The following is a 26,422-nucleotide window of genomic DNA, read 5'->3' on the forward strand; positions in this document are numbered from 1 at the left end:
CATGAGTTCCTTCAGCAATGTCTGGCTCCCAGGAGTGAAGACTGAACTCTAAGGTGGTGCCTCTAGCCGATCCTGTGTGCACAAACCACCTGGGGATGTGTTAACATGCAGATTCTGATCCAGCATATCTGAGTCTCAGGCCTACGCAAGCCCTGGGATTCTGCATTTCTAGCAGGCTCAGAGGGAATGTCAGTGCTTCCCATCATGCACCATGCTTTGAGTGGAGAGGCCCTAAGGAACATACAGAACTCGTCGTCTGGCAAGGAAGCCAGGGATTCTTGGGATGTGACAAATGTAGTATTAAAAGAACTGTCTCTTATGTCACAGGGCAAGAAGTCAGGGGAGCCAAGATGGACAATAACATACACAGTTGAGGAAAGATGGGGAGGAGGAGAAGGAGGCAGGAGGCTTTAGTCACTGGGCATTTCTCATGCTAGATCTTAGAGATGGAAGAGTAAGCATGAGGGTACCTTTCTGGGTGGTGGCTCAAACAGTGAAGGAAGGAAACTGGTGGTGTGGGCAGTGCCAGCAGATGGAAGTGTCTTCCCAGCACCTACAGACTACCTAGCAGCTGCTTACCAGTTGTGGCCTAGACCTGTGTGTCTCCTGTACTCCTTGGTATGATTTTTTCTCCTGGCTAACATCTAACTTGAGAAATAATATACTTATCCTTTCAACAAATATTTCACCCTATTCACACTTGCTACCTCCTAGACTCATCTATTTGCATGGCTTTCAATACCATCCCTGCACCACTGAGTCCCAGCTTCATCCCCCTGCCCAGATCTTTCTCTTTCTGGCCTCCTGCACATCTGCATGGGGTGCCTGAGATGCCTCCAACTTATAGGTCAGGCAGAACTGGAACTCCTGGACTCCCTTGAAACACCTGCACTAGTTCATCTTCCTGATGCAAACTCTACCTCTCCATTTGTTCAGGCTAAGAATCAGCAAAAGGGGCACAGTGATGGGTCTGCAGGCTGTGGGAAAGGGCCACATGGTTTCAGAGAGCTGGCAAGAAGCTGTGACTCCATCTTACTCCATCCTTGACTCCTCTGCCTCTTTCTATCCCTGAGATGCTCCAATAGCAACATATCCTGTTGGCTCAACCTACAAAGTCCTGAGGAGCTACTCCTTGCCACTTCTGTTGCTACTACTTGGTCTGAGCCATCATCATCCCGCATGCAGATTACAGCCTCAGCAGGTTCATCTGCCTCCACCTTGGCCCTCCTCCAGCAGCCCCCTTCTAAGCAGAGTGAAAGCCACGGACCTTCCCTTGCCCTGGACTTCCTCTCTACTGGCCTTCTCTTGCTCACTCTGGCCCAGCCCTGCTGGCCCCTTGCTGTCACTGCATGAAGCATGACCCTCCTTGAGGTCTGTGCTGTTCCCTCTCCCTGGAAGGTTCTTCCTGTGATGACCATATGTTCACTCATCTCTTTCAAGACTTGCTCAAATGTCACCTTCTCCATGGAGCTGTGACCACCTTACTTGAACTTAAAAGCCACCCATTCTCCTAATCCTCCTCCTCTATTCTCCTGACACACTGTATCATTTCCTTGTTAGGTTTGCTTGTTGCCTGCCGCCTGCATTAAAAGGTAAGCTGCAGAAGAGTAGAGTTGAGTGTTTTGTTTAGTTTTGTTTTGTTTGCAGGCTTGCTGATGTCTCAGGCCAGCACTGGTCCTGATGCAAGTGAGCAAATTCCCCACATGCCAGGCCTTTTGCCAGGTCTTTGTTTACAGAAATGAATGACACACAGGGACTCTATGTCTGTGGAGGTGCATTGTGTGTAGAAGCAGACAGACAGACAGACAGACCAAACGACAGAAGACGACGACAGTGCTGTGCAGAGGATGAGATCAGTGCTGTGACAGTGACTGGCTCTCTATGCTAGGGAGTCAGAGAAGTTCTGTAGTAGGGAGGAACACTTTATGGCAGAACTCGGGGACAAAAGCATATGTCTTCTAATTATATGTAATACATGCATAGTATGGTGTCATCACAAAAGCACAATTTAAAAAAGCAGGTCCACAGCCCTGAGGCAAGGTTAGCAAGGGGGTGGGGAAGGGCAACTTGGGTCCCTGGACTGGCAAAGAACCATGTCTCCTACTCACTGCATCCCGCCCACACCTGCCATAGGGTTGAAGGATCCAATACTTGGTAAATGTTGTACTGCCAACTTTTAACTGGAGGATAAATTCTATTCCTGAGTGATTTCAACTGCAACGACTGAAATTTCAAGAGACAATAATGCCCAGTTGTATTTTAGTATTGAAACAATGACTCACTTGTTGTGTAATGAGATTTAGTTTTGCTGGTACTGGCAAAAATCTTCCTACTAAAGTAGTCAGTGGTTTAGAGACATCTGTAAGGAAGACAATTACAATTAATTGATATATTGTTCTTCTTTCACTTGTATATGGCAGAAAGTACCAAAATATATTCTGGATTTATCATGTACAAAGTTACTTATTCTATTTGTGGTTTTATTGTATAAAACCTTTTAATTCAGGGTATTTTTTTAAACTTATAACCTTTATTTGATTTTTTTGGAGGTTTTGTCGTAAAGTTACTTGATCTGAGCTTTCAAGGGATAGTTCACTACAGTAAAAGAGCATTATTACTACACAGGTTCCCGAACTGTGGCAGGCACTATGGGTGCTGTAGCAAATTCACCAGGGCAGCACCAGGTAGGTTACCTTTTCAATGAAAGACCAGTGACACCTGTTGGACACTGCACGAACTACTTGCCATTTACGTCCTCTTCAAATAGTAAGTTGTAGGATGTAAATGCTTATGAAACTATTTGGACTAAACTACTCATGCTAGAACTGAAAGGCATTTCCTTGGCCTAGGGGCATGGTGAAGAACATCCCTGAGACACTTGCGGGGCTGCAGACCTCAATACTCTGGAGTCCAAGTGGAGAGACGTTCATGTCCTCCACTCCTCAGCCTGTGCCCACCCCTGCAAACTGAACACACTTCCTTCTCTAGGCTTCTATCCTTTGAGTGAGTGATGGATTTAGGCCACAGGGAGCACTATTTTATGGTAATGTTTAATAGCATGCAGCATATTTTATATATGCAAGCAGCCTTGGGAGGGGCCATGATCACATGACAAGGAGACTGAACTGGAAAAACATTACATAAACCTCCTTTCTGTGGATCTGAAGGTGTTAGGATTTTGCCAGAGGAAAAAACATCTCCTTGCATGCAGAGAGCATCACGGATTACCCATGACCTACAGGGACCAGAGAACTGAGGCTGGAGACTCCTAAGTAGCCAGGGGCTTCTTGGGGCAAGGCCCAGCTCCAGCTCTTCCACCATAGAAGTCAATGTCTCAAAGACATTTCCTGGTCCCCAGAGAAGGAGGGAATATGGAGATAAGGGGTCACGGTTTCTCTTTTCGCTCCAGACTTCACAGGCCAACATAAACTACCCTGGGTTTGACCCTGGTTTTAGATTGCTGGTAGGCCAGGAAGTGTCTGGTAATGAAACATTCCAGTCAGCTCAACATCTACAGTGGCCCGAGTGTGTGAGGACTACATAGACATACTCCTTCTCGGAATCAATGGTGGATTTTGTTAGACACCGTCCTAAGACTATGTCACTCACTACTGTGGGCTAGGAGGTGTGCCACATCATCTGCTTAATATCCTGTCTCTTTGACTTTTATATATGAAGCCAAACATATCCACTTACCAACTTATACAGGACATATGACATAATTTTCATGCATTTACTTTGTACCTGACTGTAGACAATTATTTTGGTCTTGATACTGAGGAACCAAATGAAGTGCTTTTAGTTCTCTTGTGCCAGAATTGTCTATACACAGCACTTGTGTGCCCCCTTTTAACTGACATATCACCTAAAATGAAAAACAACAATCCAGTTTCATTACTCCAGTCATACAAACCTAAGTAAACTTAAATCTGGGAAAAGAGCTTTAATCCAGGATTTAAATTTTAGGGAAAGTTGGAAAACTATGGATCTATTCTCAATTTCTCCCTCTACAATAACTGTTTCCTATACTTCCCAAAGCCATTTCCTGCAGTGTGCTCTGTGTACTCTAGTTCTTCCCGTCTTCCTCCATAGAGGTCCAGCCACTGAGGCTGAGTGTAAGGATGGGGTAACCATACACAGAGCTTCCTGTGCCTTGTGCTTCACTCTATAGCCCACACTAACAGGGAGTGGGCTGCTTGCTGGCCCTGGCACCTTTCAGACCTAGTTGGGTCCCATGAGGCCCTCTCTGTGGCTGGGCGTATATGAAAACTAAACTTTAGTTTAACTGTGGTTGCTCTTTCCTGCCACATAAGTTATTATTTAGTACATTTTTAATGTCTATTTCCTACAAGTATAGTCTAGAAAAGTTAATTCAAGAACTAGACAATTCTAAGAAGCCATATCAACCTTTCTGGCCCTGCCATGCACCATCAGATCCCCTATTTGGACTCTGACTAACAGTAAATTCTCGGCAAGCCAAGTGAGTCTGTCAGCCCATCCCATCAGTCAAGCAAAAGCACTGATTCAGCTCTCTGTGTGACATACAGCATGCACATGGTGGTCAAATGAGCCACAATCTCTGCCCCCACACAGCTCCCAATTCTGATGACAATACCACAGCCACACAGAGAAGCACTGGTTTCTGCCCTTAGGTTGGACAGGAAAATCATAATGGGCATAAAGGCCAATGTCATCAAAATAACAGAGAGCCACTAGGGTAGAAGGGGCAGGTCCCTAGCTTGAAATGTCACATGGTCCTGACATTTCATGCGAAGCCAGTGCTCATGTCTAGTGGGATTTTATTTGTATTTGGAGGATACAGTTGTAACTATGTTCACAAGTGTGCATTAAACCGGGGAAAGGCTGAGAGCAGGCTTTCCAGGCCTGTGTTGCACACTCTTGGGTTGACACTTCAGAGCATCTACTGACATCCACTTGCAGTCTAGGGGAATCAGAGGGTTCTCATCCCGCAGGCCTGTAGGTCCCAAAAAAACTCCATTGTCAGAGAAGGACCCGAGTGGAATCACAGTCAGAGGTGGGTGCAAATGTTTGCCACAGCTTAGCCAAATTTCACGGGGAGCTCATTTTCAAGTATTTCCTGGATATTGTCTGTGCCTGAGAGCTGGGGTCTCATTGTAGAAGAAGAGACCTGCTGAAGGGAAAACAATCACAGAGCACTTTGCTAAAGGAATGCTGAAGGAGACCCCCTGGGCCCCCCAGCCTAGCCCTCACTGCATGAGATCAAGAGTTCTAGGCACACCACTCACGACGATGATGATGATGATGAAGACTAGTGCAGGCAGTGTAACTAACATCTCTACTGTCTTATCCATGAAATGAGGATTAAAAGTCATGCCCACCCTAGAGTTTTAGGAGGATTAAATGATATAGCACAGGTCCAAAAATATTACACAAACCCCAGGAGTAACAGATTACATTCCTTCACAAGTGGTAGTTGTTATCATTAGAAATCTGAAAGGAGGCTGGGCATGGTGGCACATGCCTGTAATCCCAGCACTTAGGCTGAGGCAGGAGGATTGCCATGATTTTGGGGCCAGCCTGGGCTAGTGAGTTCAAGGCCAGCCTAAACTGTATAGCAAGAACCTTAGAAAGAGAGAGAGAGAGAGAGAGAGAGAGAGAGAGAGAGAGAGAGAGAGAGAGAGAGAGAGGAAGAAAAAAGAGAAAGAAAGCAAGAAAGCAAGCAAGAAAAGGAGAAAGAAATCTGGAGGGAGGTAGGGAAAAAGGGGAGGAAGGAGGGGCCTCTGCCCTGAAGCCATAGAACTGCAGCTCCTTCCCTCCGAAATATGCCAAAACTGAGGGCTCAACTGCTTTTCCCATTCCAGTGCCTGATGCCCAGCTCTTTGTGAACTGAAATCACTTGTGGTCTCTCCTTAATGAGCACAGCAACATCCCAATTCTTGTTTGATTTGCTAAGATCAAGGACAAATGAGAATCTTAGAGGTGAAAGGTGAAAAGTCAAATGCCCTAGTGAGTCCTCCTCTGTAGATGAGCCCTACCTAGAGTACTGATCCAACAAGTAAAGAAGGGGAGAAACAATGGAGGGATGATCTATCTGCTTAGTAACGATAGGCTGACATTTAACAGAACACCTGTGGTGCACGCTCTTTTTGGTATAGTTACCATCGGCCTGGAGTCTTTCTTAGGAGAGGAGCTAGCCGAGTCCTCTGCTTCTCGGGATGATAGAAGCTTGCAACAGGATTCCTGAGCAAGAGGGTTTGGGAAAGTTGCTTCCTCCAGATTACTTGTCACAGTGCTACCTGCTTCCTTTATTTCGACCTAGGAAAAGTAATCTTTAATTCAGAGAACACTTGTGGGTACATTGTACAATATAGAACATTCAAATTTGAGTTCCAGGCCGGGATGTAGCTCAGTGGCACCGCACCTGCCTGGTAAGCACAAGGTCCTGAGTGAACAATCCCCGGTATCAAAATAAACAAACAAATTTGAGTTCCATATACAAGTTACATGTTAGAGTACTGTACCTTCCTCCCTTTCCCCCTGGTGTGTCTAAAGCCATTATCCTCCCTAGAAAAGGTGACAAGTCATCTATGCAGCCCCACGGGACTGAGGACTCTGAGGACCAAAACTGTAAGGTATGGAGATGTGATTTTGATGTGGTGCTTGTGCCACCAGAGTCCCCAGTTGGTGGTGTGGCTCTCGTTCTGTGTAACAGCCCCTACTCTACCACAGCGGGAAGGCTGGTAGGGCCTCCTTAGCATCTCCTTTACTGCACATCCTTTCTGCTCGCTCAGTGGGTTGTGTTGAATGTTCTAGTTAATTATTTTGCTTTTACCTCAAGAAGCCCCTAATTCTCAGTGATGTCTTAGCATTATTTATACTATAATTTATCATTCTGGCTGTAAAGTAATAGTTATGACACCAGGAGTAGTCCATTCCTGACGTAACAGTAGGACAATAACATGAAACAGTGAGCATTGGAGATAATCACCAGCTTCATTTGTAAGCACTTCTCTGCAACAATGCTCAACTCAATGGCACACTAGCAAAATTGCCAAAAATAGGGAAAACCAAAATGATATTACTGAAAAATCAATGGAATTGTATAGACTGAAAAGTCTCGATGGTGAAAAGAATTCCCATCAGAACTGAGTGTTTCAATATTGGGTTGCTTCCTCTGAGCATCAGCTAAGAGTGTGAGGAAGGGTGGCAAGCACGGCACACTGCACCATCCTTACCCAGCTCCTCACCCCTGCCTGCCTGGGCTGCCTGTCAGAACACGAGTGAGCCTCCCAGAAGGCCAGGAGGCTGCTCAGAGTCCTTCAAAACCGGTGCTGATGCCAAGGCAACATTCCAAAGTCCTCACAGGAAATCACAGAATAGGTACTACCTTGCCAAACATGGGGGTAACTCAAATTTGGACACTGATCTAAAAAAATTCAGTGACCCAAACAATAACAATTACCACAGATTGGCAAATCCTTAGCTCAGCAGACTAACAATTTAACTAGATTTCAGGTTACAGCTTTATTTTAAACACCTCAAATCTTATAAAATGCAGAAATCTTGAACTTTTTCTTTTGTTTGCTGCTTTAGGGAACTTGCCATGCACATCACATCAAAGTTTATATTTAACTTGTCTCCCTATAACCAACAAATGTTATATCATTTCCTCGGTTCCATGTAATCACTGTCTCACCTATTTACACTACAATGAAATTCTGCTTTTACAGAATGAGTCTAAATGAAGGACAATAGTGCAAATATATTTCCAGGGGAAAAAAGGAAATAAGCAAGTCATCTAGATATTTAGTTTAAAATAATGGTACTGTTTAAATGATAATATGCCCATGTTCTATATTTTTTCATTTAATTAATTTATTTATTTTTGGTACCAGGGATGGAACTCAGGACCTTGTGTTTGCAAGGCAGGAGCCGTGCCACTGAGCTAAATCCCCAGACATATTTTTCATTTTATTAATCAAGAAACAGTCCATAAAAATTCAAAAGGCAAAGCCTCTCTTTTATTTTGTCAGACCAGCAATCTGTCAAACCTGGATGACCCTGGGGGAGAACTATGCTCTCTTTGACATCAGCTAATCCCCTGCCCTGTCCCAACTCTGTGAGAACCAATAGGAAGGAGGTACTGGGACCCCAGCTGGAAAGGGTTCTGAGAGGTCTTTTCCCTGGGTTAAGGCTGTGCTCCATGGTTCCTCTAAGGACAAACTGAGAATGGCAAAGACCCCAGGCTCTGCCCCACCTTTACCTGTACACTAAAGAGGGCAGATTAGGACAAAAGAGAACCAGAAAAACAGAAATCTGAGCTTCTGCAGCTGTGGCTTATGTCATATGAAGTAAAGCTCCAATCATCTCAGCACCAATTTAAAAATGGTCCACAAAGGCTTCCTAGACCCTTAAAATGCTTGAATGGATGAGTAATCCAGTGTTCTAAACTGGACCTTTTTTTGGGGAAATGCACACTTTGTTTCCTTGGAAATCTGATTCATTTCATAAAAAGAAAGAAAGGGTGGGAGGACCTGTTTCTTCTAGTTTCAGCAAAAAGAAAGAGAATTATCAGTGACTCTCCATGGCCAGAAAGGGCAATTAGCTAAGTCAGCAAAATTCATTCAGGCTCTGATTTCTATTGTATATGCTTAAAGACCCAGCCCTTATTCCCAGAGGGACAATCTAATACTTTGATTTCAAGGCTCAACAAACACAAATACGGAGGAGTCCTTGGTGTGCCTAACAAGCCTGATCTATTTAAGGGGGGGAAAAAAGTGAAATGGGCAGGGGATGAAGCTTAGTGGTAGTGCTTTCCTAGCATGACCAAGGCCCTGGGCTTCAGCCCCAGCACCATAGGAAGCAAAACCAAAAAACAACAAAAACAAAAAAACAAAACAAAAAAAGTAAGATACAAACACCTGAACTCTCACTACGCTACCATTACGTTGGGCTGCTTCCTCAGAGCCAGTGTGACAACAAGGCCCAGCAAACACACTTGCTCCCGAGTTGTCTGGGCGCTGGGGCCACTCTAAACCCAGGGCAAGGCCGCCTGAGGGAGAAAGGCGGGGTGGGCTGGATGGCAACGGTGTCGCGCCCGGTCCCCCTGGGTGACTCAGCGATGCATGACCCAGGACGCCCGCCCGCGAGGGTTCGGTCCTCTTGCTACACAGACTCTGGCCCGGAGGCGACGCCTCCGGAAGTCGCCGCTTACTGGGATCACCCGCACCCCCGCACCCAGCGGCGCGGGCAGCAGCGACGACAGGACGCGCAGGCTGTAGGCGGACAGCGGCTCGGCGTCCTCCGCGGCGGGCGGCTCCTCGCCGGGGGCGGCGCCGCCCAGGTAGACGTCCCTGAGCACCTGCAGCTCGTCCTGCTCCAGCTGCACCGCCGTGGCAGGGCTCAGGGCCGGGCCCTCCGCCTCTGACGCGCCCTCGGGGCCGAACAGGTCGCTAGCAGTCTCATCGTCCGGGCCGGGCATGGCGCCCAGCAGAGGGGCCTCTTCCATGGGAGCACAGGGACGCGGCGCCGGGCATCGCCCAGCGCACCTGCTACGAGGGTCTGGGTGAGGGGCGCCGCTCAGCGCCCGCTAGGCAAGGGTCCCGTCGCCCCCTCCCCGCCTGAAGCCCCGAGGACGCGGCCTGCCCAGGAGAAGCGGGGAAACCTGACGAAGGCCGGAGTCAGTGAGGCACCGGGTCGACCCGAGCCGCCCCACTGCCAGCCTCAAGTGCGGAGGCCGTTGGCAGTTGGAGAAGAGGCGGGGCCTCCGGAGAGGGGCGGAGTCTGTATCCGGACGGGGCGGGGCCAAGTAATAGTGGGTAGGAGTGACCTGGGAGTGGGGAGGGGCGGGCCCCGGAGCCCCCTTCGACCTGTAGGAGGTTGGAGGAGTGATCCCGGGATCAGCCGCTGCCGGCTCAAATTGGGAAACCGAAGCCCCCAGGAAGTCTGAAGCAACTCTAGCTGGGACTTCCTATCTTGACATCTGACTTCAATCTTTAAGATAATCTTTTCTGCACTTCACGCTTTCAAGATAAAGCATGGCGAGTGGACAGTGGGAAGGGTTTGCTGGTACACTTTCCCAACCTCGAATGCTCTTCCAATCCTCGATGCCAGAGGGTGAATAAAAGCAACTCAACATTGGTGTTTGGGAGTGGTGGCGCACTCTTGTAACCCCAGCACTCTGGGAGGCTGAACCAGGAGGTTCACAAGTTCGAGGCCACTCTGCATGACTTAGCCAGACACTGTCTCAAAATAAAAAATAAGGCTGGGGATGTAGCTTAATGAGAAGGTTCTGGGTTCAATCCCAGGAACCACAAAAGAAAAGAAAGTTAGCTCTCACCGTTCAGATGTTCCCACCATGTGAACCACCTACAATACAGTGCAGGCAGCTGGCTAATTACAAATGCACTGGACTTGAAGCGCCATCTTCTGGGTCTTGTCACTGCAATGGGGGCAGAATTTGGTAAAAGTTCCTCTGCACCTGTGCCATCTCCATCTGTCGGACAGCATTCCATAGGAAGTTCTAGTGGCTTCTTCAGATAAAAATCAGGGTAGCCTTTCCCTTGGTTATATGTGACTTAACTCTGCTACTGAAGTATTTGAACATTACAGATAACGCTGCCATTCTCTGGAGTGCGGCCATCCCTAATTACACTGCCTTTGAGCCCTCGTTCCCCCACATCTGTGTGTGTAGATGATCATACTCCCACTTTATGGCTCCAATAATCATATCATGTGCATCCCAGCTGAGTTGAGCAGCAAGTCTGAAAAGCCAGCGGGGGCTTCCCAAACCTTAGGGATGTAAAGGTAACTGCTCTCTGTCAAGAGTCCAAGGAAAGCATTGTGAGGACCCTGAGCAAATGTCAACCAAGGGCTGACATTCACTCTCCAGCCGGGCACTGACTGAACAGCGTCATGCCAGGTGTGGACAGACACTTGTGCCTATCCCTAGATGTTCTGATGGCTCTGTCTTGTCTCCAACTCTAAGGCAGGCACCTTCCTTGCCCTTCTACCCGCACCCCAGGGTGCTCTTGCTTGCCCTGCAGTACTTAAGATCCTTCCCATTGGTTGGCTCTGTCCTCTAGCTCCTCCCCACAGAACTGAAACCCACAGCCAGAACCCTGCAGGGCTGCTAGTGGATTCCCAGTGCTTTGCACAGGTGTTCAAGAAATCTGCTGAAGAGACTGAATTCATCATTCGACATGTATTTGTTGAGCACTTACTATACGCTAGGTACTGGACAAAGGAATAGGTGATTGTAAGTACCGACCAGCAGGCTGTACTTGGACACTTTTCCTCCCAGTCAAGTGCAAGAGCCCAGAGAGCTATCCACCCTGCCTCTCAGGGTTCGTATCTGACGTATAATCCTCTTTATTAGTATAACAAAGGAGACAGAAACACATACTGTAGTAGACAGGGATTAATGTTTTATTAATGCTAATCTACATTCAAATCGTGCATTTCGAAGACTTACATCCAAAAAGAGCATATGGTATTTACATGTCAAGGACAGATTAAGGTAACAAATTCAAATAGTGGCTGCGTTAAGACTATCAATTGTTCCCAATTAAATACATAATTCTCTTACCACCCCCTTTTGACATGTACAATAAAAACCCACTCTTCTTCCTTTTAAAGAATATAAAATTGCATTGATAACTGCACCAATTAGCAACAATTACATCTGAAACATTTAAAACCTGAGAAAGAAGCTCCAACACGCTTGAGCACTAACACGTCTACACCCGAATTCATGTGTGAATGCATGGTGACAGACTGGTCAGTGGTCACTACTTCATGTTTCAGGTGCCTCGGATAGAGACTACTGCCAGCTACTGCCTCGTGGCTGGAAGCTACACTTGCCCTCAGCAGAGGGGTGATTTCTCCCCAAACCTGCCTGACTGTGCACCACAGAAGATTTGGGGGAGGGGGGTGTTTCTTGGTTTGTTTTTTTTCCTTTTGTTTTCATTCCTTCTTACTTTTAAGAGGAAAGAATCTTTGGCCCATTTAGGTGGGGTTTTTACATTGCAAAATATACATAAATAAGTATGCATCATTCATTAGCAACCGCCTGTGTCTACTCCTGTAGTTCACTCTCACTTTTGTTCCACCACAGCATAGAAGGAAGAAGGGGGGCAAAGCCAGCGAAGACAAAGTGGTCAGAAAAATAAATACATGTTTAAAAAACGGACAGCAAAGCTTGTCACGACAGGCCAGACAGAGGCAGTGGGAATGTCACTCCATGATCTTTATGTCTACAGTAAATACTGAACATGATCAGTGCATAATTGTTTTGTAGTCAGACGCTTTCGATAAAGGCACCCCTATCCAAGGACAGGCTGTGTAGACCTAGCGCCAATCACCTGTGACACTTAGGTCTGTCACCCAGAGGACCCAGCCTGCTGTTTCCGGCTACCTCCACCCCTCTGAAAACAGGAGCAGGTCTTCTCTCTGACCAGGTGGGGGCGGAAGAAAACCCCACTGGTGTCCAGGACCTGCGTCTTCAGGTCTGCCTTGCCCTCCCCCAAGCTCCGCAGCTGTCCCTGTGGCCAGGATCTCGGTCTCCTCATTGTCAGCAGGTCCCATGTTCATCTTGAGGCACACATGGTATTTTATTCTTCAGCCATGTCTCCAGGTATGGAATATCTGGCCATCAAGTCCTTTGCTCCCCTTTCTGACAACACCTGATCTCTTTTGTTGTCTAACAATGACAGAAAGGTGGCCAACGAGGGGAACCCAGCATCACTGGCCCTGGTGGAGGACCCTGGTATTCTAGGGGAGGGGAACCATAGTAAACATTTATTTAGGGTTACCCCACATTCATTAAACTGAGAAGAGAGCAACAACCCCACCCTCAATTTCACCTAAAGATGACACAAAATTAACATTTCCTATGCCTCTCCCCCAGCCCCACCCTGAGGGGCTTGGTCTTTAAGGCACTGGGTTTGAAGACATGCAGGCTCAGGAACTCTAAGGCTGAGGTGATGCAGTCACAGGCTACCAACCAAGGACTGGCACCTCCAGAGACAAACCCCAAGCATGGCATTTTCAGTTAGTGCATTGTGTGTTAGCTTTAACTGTTTACCATCGCCAACAGTAACGTTTCTTTTTCATGAGACAGATGTTTACACCACTGTGTCAAGTAAGTACCAAGTACCAGATACTTGGTCACCTCCCTGGCAGTGTCATTTGCACTTGCAATGCATGTGAAGCCACAACCCCACTAATTCCTTCATGAACTCAATAACATTCTAATCCCTTAATAAGTACAAGCAGGTGCAAAGCCTGGGGGGAGGGTATGTCCAGGGCCAACCTGGAAGTAGTAGGGTTACGCTTCACACAGTGTGCCTATCGCTCCAGGGAGACAGAAACAGTAACAAGCCCGTTCTGGAAGGAAAACTTCTGACTTTTCTAAGAGCAACTTTCATCCGGAGCTATACCCAGGATTAATACCTATTCTTCATTTGGTTTGTTTCATAAGAGTCTGTTTCCCTTCACAGTGGCGCCCAGGGAATTACTTTTTGGAATTCAGCGAGAGCCCAAACAAGGCAATGATGTCTGTCATAGCTTGTCTCAGGTGCATCCCGAAGCGATGAGAATCCTTCAATTCAAAAACAAAAAGCAAAGCACATTAACACGTAAAAACTGCTGTGTTTCAAGCCTTTACATTTCTAATCTGACCTGGGGTTTAATACAAATGCCTTTCTGCCAATTCTCTAAACTGTGGCTGAAGGATTAAGAAACACAGTTCCATAGCCAGGCATGGTGGTACATGCCTGTGATCTCAGCACTCAGGAGGCTGAGGCAGGAGGATTGCCACAAGTTCGAGGCCAGCCTGGGCTACATAGTGAGTTCAATGCCAGTTGAACTACATAGTGAGACCCTGTCTCCAAAAAAAAAATCAGTTTTCTGTTCCAGAAGCGAACATCACTTTAGGGATGCTACAGTATGGGTTGTGCCAAGACATTATTGCCAGATTTTGTGGTGACCTTTTCCCTGCACCCCATTACCTATGTGCTGCTTGATAAATTACCGTACAAAGAAGGAGGTCACTTGTCCCACCATGGATCCCTACTCTATCATGACAGTGTATTTCTTGGCATGTGCACACTATTCTTTGTCCACCTTCCAAAAGTTAAGAGTTTGAAAGTTACAGAAGCATGTGAAGATTAAGATTTCACACCACTGCACTTAGCAAAGGCAAGCAGGTTAAGCCAAATGAAATATATTTCTTTTAAAAATGAGGTTAAGAGGGGGCTGGGGATTTAGCTCAGTGGTTCCGCCACCTGCCTCACAAATGCAAGGACCCGAGTTCGATCCCTGGTACAAAAAAAAAAAAAAAAAAATTGAGGTTAAGAGAATTTCAGTCCAAACCAGGTAGATAACTGAATTGAAAGTTTCTGAGAAAATAACTATGTGCTTCCTCCAAAAGTAAAAAAACTCCATCTTTAGAAAAAAGAAACTTCTTTTCATACGTACCGTCTCTGGGCTGGAGAATTTGGAAGAAATATGGAAGTGGATGAAGTGGTCTCCCACAATGATGTACGACACACCATAGCCATCGTCAGCAACCTGCGGAAGCAGGAAGTTTACGGGGATCATCAGAGGGTAAGCCCAGCAGGTCCCCCTGTGAACATGCACAACAGCCCAGGGCTGCATTTACCGGCCCGAAGCCCCCTCCGCCGGACACGTAGTTTGGGTACTTCACGAAGTCAAAGAGCTCCACCTGCTGCTGCGGGGTCTGGCTTGTAGACAATCGCCAAGGCTCAGATAAAACCTGGTGAATTAAACAGGAAATGAAGCTGGGTGTGGTGGTGAAAGCCTATAATGCCTGCACTCAGGAAGCTGAGGCAGGAAGATCACAAGTTTGAGCTAAGCCTGGGCACCTCAGCCATAAGGTGAGAGCCTATCTCATAGTAAAATGTATAGCTCAGAGTAAAGGGCCTGGGTTCAATCCCCAGTACTGCAAAAATGAAAGAAGGAAGGAAGGAAGGAAGGAAGAAAAGGAAGGAGGGAGAGTGGGAAGGAAATGTTGGAATGACACTTTCCTCAACTCTTCTGCCCTGAGGACCTCACCTTGGGAAGACAAGAAAAGGCCTTCCTGGTTAAAGGGACACCAGGAGTCTGTGTTCCTGTGGCCTTGCTGGCTTGGGACAGTATAGCTGCAGAAAGGCTGCAGAGTCAGGGAGGGGACCTGGATTGGAGGCCAAGACCCCGAATAGCATCTCAGACAGAGAAGCCGGCAGATGTATTTCGTTATGATTTGGAATGGAGGCAGTGGCATCAGACATGTACCAGCTGGGAACCAACTGCCAAATTTTCAGGGATTTTTTAAAAGATGGTTATTAAATACAACCACTTTTAAATATTAAATTTTATAAACATGGGCTGGGGATTTAGCTCAGTGGTGCCGTTGCCTGCCTTGAAAGTGCAAGGTCCTGAGTTTGATCCCCAGTACCCCCCCAAAAAAATTTTTTTTACAAACATACTATGAAATAGGGCCAGGGATTTAGCTCAGTGGTTTTGCCATCTGCTGCACACAAGGACCCGAGTTCAATCCCCAGTACCAAAAATAATAATAATAATAATAATCCTATTGTACAAACATACTATGAAATAAACCACATTACAAAGGTGATTAAAGCTGGGGCATGGCAGCACATGCCTATAATGCCAACACTCAGGAGGGTGAGGCAAGAGAATTGTGAGTTCAACGTCAGCCTGGGCTACTAGTGAGACCCCATCTCAAAAGTACAATAACAAAGCGAAAAACATAAGGTGATAGATACTCAGAACTCCCTTCCTAACTTACTGTCACCTAAGCTTGTGCAGCTATTCACATCTATTAAGTCAGAGGGTAAATCTGACAGCAAAGCATTGCAAATCATTGAAGAAATGGACTGCTACAGCTGCAGTTCAAATTTTCCATTTTTGTGACAGCTCTGCCTACAGGCCCACTTTCTTTGTCCCTATTCTGATTTGCAAGGCTGTGCTGAGGCACTGGGTTCTGCCCCAGAAGACAGCTGACCTCTTTAAGGAAAGGGGACTCCACGCCGAGGTACTTGGAGACCACATAGAGGCAGAAGAGATGGCGGTCGATGCCAGAGCCAGTCATGGCCAGGCGGTACAGGAGCTGATGCTTCTCACATGCTGTCTTGAACAACTTGAGCTTCTGCTCCACCTAAGGAACAAAGGTCAGGAAGGACATATGTTGGACCTTCCTGCTTATGTGGTATGGATTTATGTTTCCAATGAAGGGCGAGAGTCACTTTCCCTCCAGCAGCCTGACAGAGTGCTGGCAATGTGGCCTCCATGAGATATGCCAGGGCGGGCAGCAGACAAGGCATTGTGCCAGGGATGCACCAACCAGCCACCCCGTCCCCAGATTTCTGTCTTCAAAGGGCTGCAGGGGGTGTCTGTCAGCAAAGCATTCTCAGGATCCCCTGTGTCACCTCGTCTGTGACACTGAACTAATCACTAAGCATGTAGGATGAGTTCTCCATGTCAGAGTAGAGGCCCTGTCTCTCAGGGCACCGCATCACCTTGGATCTGGCCAGTAATTATGCTAAAATGGTGCTCCTGAGCTCAGGCCTGTAGATGAGACACCTCGGATTCTTCTGGGTTCTGCAGTGGGGCAACCCAGTGCCCTTTACATGGAGGCCCAGGAAGCTCTGACCCACCCAGCAAACCCTGGCCTTCCAGGCTCCTCCTGAAGGCTTCCAATGATGGACGAGCAGAGCCACCTGTCTGACCCCAGCTGGCTTCTTTCCTCAGAATTTAAGATCTTTCCAAAATGAAGTTGGCCAGAGAACCAGAGAGCCCTGACCCGGGTCTCCCAGTCTGTCACAGGTAAGCACTTGTGCTATGGGGTCAGAATCCTGGGGCACAGACCTGACTCCAGCTGCTTGCTAGTCAGGGACCCAGCAAGTGGCAGAATTCATCACAGTCTGTTCCTTTATCTATGAAGGTGAACAGATCATACTTCACAGGACTCCTGGTGGCATCGTGAGAGGTGGGGTACAGAAAACTTCCAGCCCTGAGCCTGGCACACAGGACCCCAGCAAGGCAACACACTCTTAACACCCACATATGCAAGGGTCCCATGTGACAGCTGCCATGTTCTCAACCTGACAGCAGTGACTCTTCTATCCCTCTGCTGCATCCATTCTAACTGACATAATCTGATTTCCAGAAGCACAGTGTGTAAAAGAATGTCTGCAGCATCACCACCCTCAGCTCTTAATACTTTCTGTTCCTTTGCAAGGGACTCAAATGACACACAGGGGTTCCCTGAACAGAGCATGCTTGGCTGGGCTGTGTTCTTGGCTGAGGGCTCCTACCGTCTGGGTGGGGTCCACCATGGCCAGCACGAAGTTGCAGGACTCCGTGGTACAGGAGCGCACTGTCTCAGTCCTCCCCTCTCGGAATAGCCGGGTCATGGAGGCCTCGTACGTGAGGCAGAACTTGCCCATGTCCTGAGAAAGAGAACATGTCTCAGCAGCAGGGAGGGTGCAGGGAGGGGACCACACGTACGTGGCATGGTGGCTGAGTCTGCAGAGAGACGGCCCTCTCCATGGGTCAGTTGTGTGGTGTCACTGGCTTTGGGAAGGGCTAGGAGATGAGGTCAGCTTCTGGGTGACCCAGGTTTCTGGTTCGTTTCAAGATGCAGCTGACACCAGGACAAAGTACCGCACAAGACTTGACTGAACTCCCTCTGTGCTGGCCTCCCAGCTTCAATTTAGGGGAGGGACACCATGCACAAGACCTGCCTGTGACAGCCAGAGAGGAGGGAGGGACATAAGGTACCAGCAGGAAGTGAGAAAGAGGGAGGAACAAGAATAGGGATAAGAGGGATGTCCTTCAATAGGAGGGAGCAGCCCTGGGGCCGGTGGGTACCCGAGGGAGGTTCCTTGGGACAGCCTGTCCCCTGGGTCAAAGAGAAGAAGGGTGACCTTCTGGGAGCTGGGACAAGGCAAGTGCTGGCCATTGCAGGCCTTTGAAGCAGTGCTGAGGGGCATGGGAAAGCGGGGCTGCCACACTCAGTGCTCATTAACTTAAGGCAGAGGCATCTGCAGCCAGAGCATTTTCTCCCACTGTGCTATGGAGCGCAGGGTGGGATGCCACTAAGATGGAGCCCAGTGTTCTTACTAAAACCTCTCTGCAGCCGAGGCATCATCTCCTGTTAGGGTCTCAGTGCAGAACAACTGCAAAGTTTTCTCACCAGTTCTTAAGTTCAAGTTTATTAATGCTAAAATCCACACCTCAACTCCATTCTGTTAAAGTGAATGTATTAGTCTCTGACAATTACTGTGCTCCATCTAACTCTGTTGGTTTATACATTTCAGTGAGGATGTTATTTAGAAAAATTAACCATTATCATTGTTTGTTGTTGTCATCATTGCATTGCTAGGGATGGAACACAGGACTCACACATGCCAGGAAAGCATCCACCACTGAGCTATGTGCCCACCCCTAAGCTTCATGACCACCATGATCTTATGACGCACTGTGTGGCTATCTGCTCTGACTCTCTGTTGTTAATGTTTGACTTTCCTGCATTTGCTCATTTTCTTTACTACATAAAAAGTCAAGCTTCCAGGCTCAGAATCCAGAGCTGCCACCCAGCTTCTTTCCTGCTGTGCAGTATCTCCTTACCAAGTCACCTGACCTCTCTCACCTCAGGTCCCTCACCTGTACATTGGGAGAACAAAGGTGCCCCCTGCTGAGAGACCACAGGCATGAAGGGTGTGGAGCACTCAGACCTGCAGCTGGCCCACAGCCAGACTCAGCAACGGCATCACTGTCCCCACAGATATCACGTGGGCACAGCCCTCATGCTTTACAATCAAAGATTCTGGTTAAAAACAGGGCACTGCCAGGCATGGTGGTGCACGCCTGGAATCCCAGCACTTGGGAGAGGCTGAGACAGCAGGACTGCCATGAGTTCGAGGTCAGTCTGGGCTATACAGTGAATTCAAGACCAGCCTGAACTATATAGCAAGACCGTGTCCAAAAAAACCAAAATTCGCCCCACAAAACAAAAAAGGGCAAGTAGCTGGGTGTGGTGATGCAGTCGGGGAGGCTGGTGCAAGAGGATCACTGCAAGTTGGAGCCCAGCCTGGGCAACTCAGCAAGACCTCGTTTCCAAATAAAAAATGGGGAGAGGATGCAGGTCAGTGCAAAGGCCGTGGGATCAATAACCAGTATGGGGGGGAAAAGGCACAAGATGAGCTGAAGCCACGACTTGTACCACCCTGGCTGTCAAGGACCCCTCTGTGATGGACACTCCTGGAAGAGGACAAGAAGCCCCTGTCCCATCCTTCCACAGGGACAGACTGCTTTTGTGACAGAGGCTGCTGTGTGCAAGCCAACATGTGGGCAGCTGCTGAGAGGAAGGAGTTGGAAATGCCATGCATCTTGCCTGTCTGCGGGGATCCTGTCCAGCCCAGAGCACTGCCAGGTGGCTGGTAGTTTCCACTTTCAAGGAAGGTCAGAGACGTGAAGCAATTTGCCTTAAATATGTCTACTTTTCACACTCTAGGATTTGGGGGCTTGTGATGTGGTGTATCCGTCCCTTTTGAAGAGTAATAAGATCTCAATCTGCTCCACCCCACAAATTCTTCCTCTCCTGGGTCAAACAGGAACCCACTGCTGTCCGAAAGGGACGTGTACTTCGTATCTGGCAGGAACATTCTAAGCTGCAGCGCGACCTCCATCTTTGGAAGGCTGTGCTTCCCATGCCAGCAGCTCCTCTCCTGTGCCAGGCTTCAGGCCTCCTCCACTCACTGGCAGCCTTGGCATGTGCACAGGACCCCAGAAGTAACCCAACAAGACCCTAGCTCTTGGCTCCTACCTTGTAGTGAGCCAGCTGCAGGGCAAGCTGTATGAACGCATCCGGGCTGGTCCGGCACTTCTTGATTAGTCCTTTACCAAAGGTGTGGAATGGGAAAGAATGCATGTCCACATTGTTCGCCAGAAGGTTCGCGCTGCTCAGAGAAGTCTCTATCACTTCCTGGCACTGGGGAGAGGAGGGAAAGGTGCTCTTCAGTGGAGGGAAATGTGGACTCTCCAGAAGAAAACATTATCTAGGAGCCCCAGACAGCCAGCAACATGGTGCCCCTCACCACCCCAGAGCAGCGTGGGACCCAAGCAGCAGGAACACAAAAGGAGTCCTGGTTCCCAGTGAGATCCCAAAGGGCACTTCAAACAATCAAGGGTTTGTTTCATGAAGCCCACCGTCACTACACAGTGGCGGCTGAAGAACAGGTTTTAGAAAGTAAGAGGATACCCATACAGAGGGATACTATTCAACACTAAAAAAGCACTATCAAGCCATGAAGACATGCAGGAAGCTGAAATGCACACTGCTGAATGAAAGAAGGTGCCAGAAGAGGCTCCGCACTGCATGATCCCCACTCTGCAACTTCTGGGGGAGGGGAGACTGTGCAGATAGTGAAAAGAGCAGTGGGCAGCAGGGGCTCAGGACGGAGCAGGGAGCAGGTGGGGCACAGAGGACCTGCAGGGCAGGGACACTACCCTGGACAATGGGGATGGTGGATGCAGGCCATAGACCGTGCCCCACCAGGAGTGGCCCCGAAATATGCCACAAACTCGGTGATGACGGCGGGTCAGTGTAGCTTTGCAGACTGTCACAATGTGCCACTCTGCTAGGGATGTTGGTAGCGGGGGAGGGTGGTGGAGGGACAGGAAGGGCAGAGGCATGCAGGAAACCTCTGCACCTTCCTCAGTTCTGCTGTGAAATTGACCGCTCTAAAAAGTAAAGTCTCTTTTGAAAAATGTCTGTAATGCACGGCTAGTGCCCTGGCGTCTCCTAGGACCCTGAGCCCTAGGTCAGCCAGAGGTCAGCCTACCCGTGGAGCCCGAGCCAGCCCTGGAGCTGTCGCATACCATGACCACATGAAAATGGCCTCTTGGGCCCAGGAGTTCCTGCCTGATCAGACAAGCTGGGCCTGTTTCCTTCCCTGAAGGGCTTCTGCTGAGTGGACTGTGCCTGAGAATCCTTAAGGGAACAAAAGTTCATCAACTTGGGCAGATTATAAATTAGCCATGTAGAGTATTTCCACCCTATGAGATTGGGGTTTTTCCTCTTTGTTGTGAAGAGTTTACAGATGAACAGTTTACGTGTGAGATGGAACATCGCCACCTTGGCCAAAAGTTTCAAATGCAGGAATTATCTACTGGGGCACCCACAGCAGCTCGGCCTCATATAGCTCCCAGAGGAAACAGCTTTCAGACTACAGGCATCACTGGAGCTTGGGAACACTGAGGAAGTACTGCTGGAAGATCAGGTGGTAAGAGATCAAACTCGCTTCCCACAGGGGTAAGTCACTGCTAGGGTTTAGATATAGAATGGCCCTCAAAAGTTCGGAGGTGGGGCTTTTGGAAGGTGACTGGGTCATGGGTTCAGAGCCAAACATGCTGTTAGGAGGAGGGGCCTGGTGAGAAGAGGCGGGTCCCTGAGGGTGTGACCCGGAAGGATTCATCTCCCTCCCCAGCTCCTCCCTTTTCTCTGCTTTCTGGTGGCCAGGACAAGAACAGTTCTCCTCTGCCAGGCTCTTCCACCATAACTTCCTGCCTTGGAGCCAGCCAACCAGTAAGTGAATTCTCTAAAAACCATAAGTCAAAATAAATCCTCCTCTAAGTTTCAAGTGTCAGGTCTCAGCAATGAGAAAGTGACTCAAACAGTGAAAATCATTTAATCACTGGGACTTACTGCTTCCAGGATGTCCCACTGTAGCCTGGTCGGGTAGGGGATGTTGGGGTTGGTGTTCCCTTTACAGTGTCCATCCTCCTCATAGCCCAGCTGGAACCAGTCGGTGGCCATGATTTCCTGTGAAAAACAGGAAGACATAGATTGAATGGAAAGCCCAAACTCAGCTTCTCCACTGCGCTCTCCATGAAGAACGCCTCTGGCTGAACATGGGGGGTTTCCACATGCCAGGCAGGAATACACTCTGCATGGACACCTGCTGGGTTTCCATCCCACAAGGCTGCCCTCCACTTCTGGTGCCAGGTGAAAGCTCTTTCTGTGACCCATGCTGCTGACCAAGTACTACAAATTAGGGTTTCCATAACTCCCTCCTAGGGTCCGATTAATTCCCCAAAGCATCTCATGGAACTCCAGGAAGCACCAGCTTACATGACTGGCGTATCTCAGTTTGTCACAAAGGATAGAGACAGAGAGAGACACAGGGCAAGGGGAAGTGTAGTCCCTAGGTGTGCCACCCTCCAGGCACTCCTGGGATTCAGGGGTCTGGGAGCTCCCCAAACCCCATCCTTTGGGTTTCTATGGAGGCTTCCTGATGGAGGCATTACTGGTTACATCACTGGCCACTGGTGACCAACTCCACCTTCGCCCCCTTGGCCCTCCCTGGAGGTTGGGGTTGGGACTGACAGTCTGAACTCTCTAGTTCTGCCTTGGACTTTCCCGCCACCAGCCCTATTCTGAAGCCAGCTGGAGGCTCCAGCACCAGCCAATCATTTGTACCCAAAAGACATTATCACTTTGAGGATTCTGAGGGTTCCAGAAGTTTGTGTGTCAGGAAACAGGGACAAAAACCAAACCTATTTCACCACGAACCCAGACATTACAGACAGTAGTGTTACACGAAACGTGTGGCCTCCAAGAGGGACAAAACCTTGTTCTTTACAGAGCTACCTCAAGACCAAACCATTGACACTCAGAGTGTGGTTATAATATGCTTGGCACTTGGTGTCCTCACACCAACACCTGGTAAGTGAGCCCATTCCATTCTGAAGGTGAGAAAGGAGGCAGCTGAGGTCAGCAGCTCACTCAAGGTCACGCAACAGGTCGGGGCAGAGCCAGGCCTTACTCTGATGCCCGCTCCAAGCTGCTCTGGGCCTACTTCTAGGCCTCGGCTCTAGACAACACTGTCCCTGGACTGCTCATGTCCAGCCTGTGGGTACCAACTGCCAACCAATGTGTGCACATGAGACTGGGCTTCAGTAAGGCAAGGTGCTCATCCAAATCCATGTCCTCCTGGGACACACGAGGTGTCTGCTATGGTCAGCGAAGTAATGTGAGGCCCAGAAGGCAGGAACTGCTTAGTGTGAACGCCATTTTCTGACAACACACACAGGGATTTCCAGCCTTCCTCAAGAAATGGCATATCCACATGATCAAGCAATTACACTCCTAGGTGTGCACTCCAGAAAATGAAGTGTACCAATATACAACCCGGCACATGATTGTCCACAGCAGCATTATTCTTGATAGCCAGAAAGTGCAAACAACTCAAGCCTCAAACTGATGAACCTATACACAAGAAGTGCTCTGGCCACAACGGAATGTTACATGGCTATGAAAAGGTGAAGCCTCAGTACATGTTATGACCTGGATAGACCCTGAAATCATTATGGTGAGGGAAAGCCAGACGTGAGGGGCCACAGACTGTCTGATTCCATCTCTGTGAAACATCCACAACAGCCACAGAGACAGAAGGCAGGCCAGCAGTTTTCAGGGGCTGGACAGAGGATGAAGGAGCTTATTGGGGTGGGGTGGGATAAGAATGTCCAAAAGTGCATAGCAGTAGTTACAGCACAATCGCCTGGTGAATGTACCAAGAACCATAGACTAGTAAACTGAACAGGGTGGCTTTCACAGTATGTGCAGTGTATCTCAACTGAAGCATAATGAAAAGGAGATTCCTTGTCTCAGGACCTCCATCCCAGTGAGGAAGCCAGACAGCACAAGCTCAGGGGCTGACACTGTCAGGTGGAGGATGCAGGGAGAGGCCACTTATGCTTGACTTGCAGCCCCAGCGAGCAGGGGCCAGCTCGCTCAGTCAGAGCTGCTTGGAGTCTGGACTCCCAGACCCAACACATCTGAACATGGAGAACATATGGGGGCTCTTGGGAGTCCAACGTGCCAGAACATGGGAAACACAGTGGGGCTCCAGGACCCCAACACGGAAATACACTGGGACTCCCAGATCCTAACATGGCTAAACATAAGAAATACTTCAAGGAACCAGATATGACGGTGCACACCTGTAATCCTAGCACTCAGGAGGCCAACTGTGAGTTCGAGGCCAGCCTGGGCTACATAGTGAGATTGTATCAAAAAACAAAAACAAAGAAGGAAACACATCAAGAGCTAGCATCCCATCCTTCTACCAGTCCCATTTCAATGTGGTACAAGACCCCAGGAAGGGAGACCAGTCCAGTCTCCACCAAAATCCACAGGTGCTGGGCTCCATGCTATGTCCCTGGAGTGCCAGGCCCTCTGCTGGCTGGACAGTAACACCTAAACACCACTTCTAATTGGTCACCCTTATCTAAGACTAAATCCCTTTATTCTTGTCTTATTCAGAGTACTTTAAAAAAAATCAGCCTGACCTTGTACATAGCACTAGATTTCCTTCTTTGATAAATGTGCCCTGCCTGGCATTCAGAGTCTCTCCTTTACCAAACAGCTCTGGGGCATGTATTACTCAGAATGTTCTCGGAACAGCATGTAACATCTTGTACCTGTGCCTGAGGCTGTGTCCAGAGGCACCTAAGTTTGATCTCTGCTGCATCCTTTGCTGAAATGCTCGCTCTGTTGGCATTACCAAAGGAGCCAGTGTGGCCAAGAGCCCTGGCTGCTTTTTATCATCTGTTAATGTCTTCGGATCAAACCAAGGTCTTAAAGCCTAGAGAGCTTTGTGTTTTCCTTTTTATCCTTTTTCCCGTGTAGAAAACATTCCTCGGCTAAAATAGCAGCTGCTGGGGCTTTGCCAAGACCCCAACCAGAGGTCAGAGAGTCGAGGAGGTGAAGGATGGTGAGACAGGAGCTCCTCCCCTGGCCTTGGGAGAGGGTCCTTCCCACCGAAGATGGGGTCAGCTGAGACCCTCAGGAAGCCCCTTCCCCTCCTGGCAGAGGGTGGCATGTGTGAGGCCCTGAGTGACAGGGCGCCTGCTCGTAAGACTGTTGAGCTCCATGGAAAAAAATGGATTGATGCAATATTATAAAAAGAAGCACTGAGACTCGAAGCCTTCACAGGTGTCTGGAGAAAAAAGGACAGGTTGAGTGTCCCTAATCTGAAAATCCAAAATCCAGAATCTGAAACTTTTAGAGCATCATGTTGGTGTTCAAATAGGGTCAGATTTCTGAGCATTTCAGAGTTCAGAAATTATGCTCAACCGGCAAAGTGTATAAAATCTGGAAAACTCCAAGTCCAGCCTCAAACATTTTAGACAAAGGACATTCGCCTTGTTGTGTCCTCTGATTCCTTTGCAAGTTTACTGTGGGAATTTCAGACACATACACCTGGTTCCACACACTGGGACTATGAAGGAGGGTGAGGGAAGCCACCCCCAGCCCCTGAGCTGTGACTCCACACAGGCTCTGACTCTAAGGCCATTTTATTCTGCTTCCTTTATTACAGCAGCAAGGAAATAAAGACTGCAAAAAGGTAGTTTTATATTCACTGTGAATCTCAGGGAAGCTTGTTGCTTTCAAAATAACTACCCAAGTCTCGTCTAAACGAGTGAACATATTACTTTCTGTGCCAAATCCACTGCTATTAATTCTGCACTTTGGCAATTTCTTTAAACAAGAACCTGACAGGTGAGTTAAGGAAGCAAAACTTTCATTCACTTTTTCATGCCAAATATGAAACAGTTCCAATGGTTCAGAGAGTAGGCAAATTAAAAAAAAAATACTGGCAGGAGTCAATCCGATCCACACTGCAATTTTTTTCTTTTCTCTTCTTTTTTTCAGGGTCTCTACTACTGAGCTGCATCCACAGCCCAGCCCTATATTTTTAAATGCTGGGTTGGGGAAAAGGTAATAGGCGTTTGAATCAGGCAACGTAGTACACACCTATAATCCTAGCTCCTTAGGAGGCTGAGGCAGGAGGATCAAAAGCTGAGGTCAACCTGGGCAACTTAGAGACCCTCTCTCAAAATAAAATTAAAAATTGGGCTAGGGGTGTAGCTCAGTGGTAGAGTGCTTGCCTAGCATGTGTGAGAGCCTGTGTTCAATCCCCTTTACTGCAAAGGGAAAAAAGAAACATAACAGGGGTTTTATGTTTTTTTTAATAACCTGATAATTTTAAGAATTAAAGTGATGTTTTCAGTAAAAGATATACTGCTTTTTTTCCCCCCAGTACCAGGGATCGAACTCAGAACCTTGTGCTTGCAAGGCAGGCATGGCACCACTGAACTAAATCCCCAGACTCTATACTGCCTTTTTATTTTTAATTTAATTAATTAATTTATTTATTTTGTGGTATCAGGAATCGAACTCGGGACCTTGTGCTTGTGAGGCAGGCACGGTGGCACTGAGCTAAATCCCTGGCCCACTATCTTTTTATAAACGAAGATTTTATCAAGCTTGCTACCATTTTATCTGGGACTAGATAAGCAGAAAAAATGAGGAAATCTGGCAACAAGGTGATTATTTCAGAGCAAGCTG

At 48.1% G+C, this 26,422-nt stretch overlaps 2 protein-coding genes across 6 annotated transcripts in view; both read right to left on the reverse strand.

Moving 5' to 3' along the window:
• Tesmin (testis expressed metallothionein like protein) overlaps positions 1-11,267 on the reverse strand; it is a 39,714-nt gene extending 28,447 nt beyond the window's left edge. For all 4 annotated transcript variants that reach the window (XM_021264477.2, XM_021264476.2, XM_021264475.2 and 1 more), the window contains exons 1-4: positions 9,197-11,267; positions 6,142-6,297; positions 3,745-3,865; positions 2,283-2,359 (exon numbers count right to left, since the gene is read on the reverse strand). In XM_021264477.2, coding sequence (XP_021120136.2) covers positions 2,283-2,359; positions 3,745-3,865; positions 6,142-6,297; positions 9,197-9,490 — 648 coding nt within the window. In that variant the 5' untranslated portion in view covers positions 9,491-11,267. The remainder of the gene's footprint in view (positions 1-2,282; positions 2,360-3,744; positions 3,866-6,141; positions 6,298-9,196) is intronic.
• Positions 11,268-11,386: 119 nt separating this feature from the next.
• Cpt1a (carnitine palmitoyltransferase 1A) overlaps positions 11,387-26,422 on the reverse strand; it is a 52,374-nt gene continuing 37,338 nt past the window's right edge. For both annotated transcript variants that reach the window (XM_004852182.3, XM_004852183.4), the window contains exons 13-19: positions 21,716-21,832; positions 19,835-19,999; positions 17,322-17,456; positions 16,010-16,162; positions 14,645-14,758; positions 14,461-14,553; positions 11,387-13,582 (exon numbers count right to left, since the gene is read on the reverse strand). In XM_004852182.3, the coding sequence (XP_004852239.1) occupies positions 13,496-13,582; positions 14,461-14,553; positions 14,645-14,758; positions 16,010-16,162; positions 17,322-17,456; positions 19,835-19,999; positions 21,716-21,832 (864 nt within the window). In that variant the 3' untranslated portion in view covers positions 11,387-13,495. The remainder of the gene's footprint in view (positions 13,583-14,460; positions 14,554-14,644; positions 14,759-16,009; positions 16,163-17,321; positions 17,457-19,834; positions 20,000-21,715; positions 21,833-26,422) is intronic.

The sequence above is a fragment of the Heterocephalus glaber genome, unplaced genomic scaffold, assembly GCF_053883595.1.
Source record: "Heterocephalus glaber isolate CG9 unplaced genomic scaffold, H.glaber_assembly_v1.0 deba00000594, whole genome shotgun sequence".
Classification (NCBI taxonomy): domain Eukaryota; kingdom Metazoa; phylum Chordata; class Mammalia; order Rodentia; family Bathyergidae; genus Heterocephalus; species Heterocephalus glaber.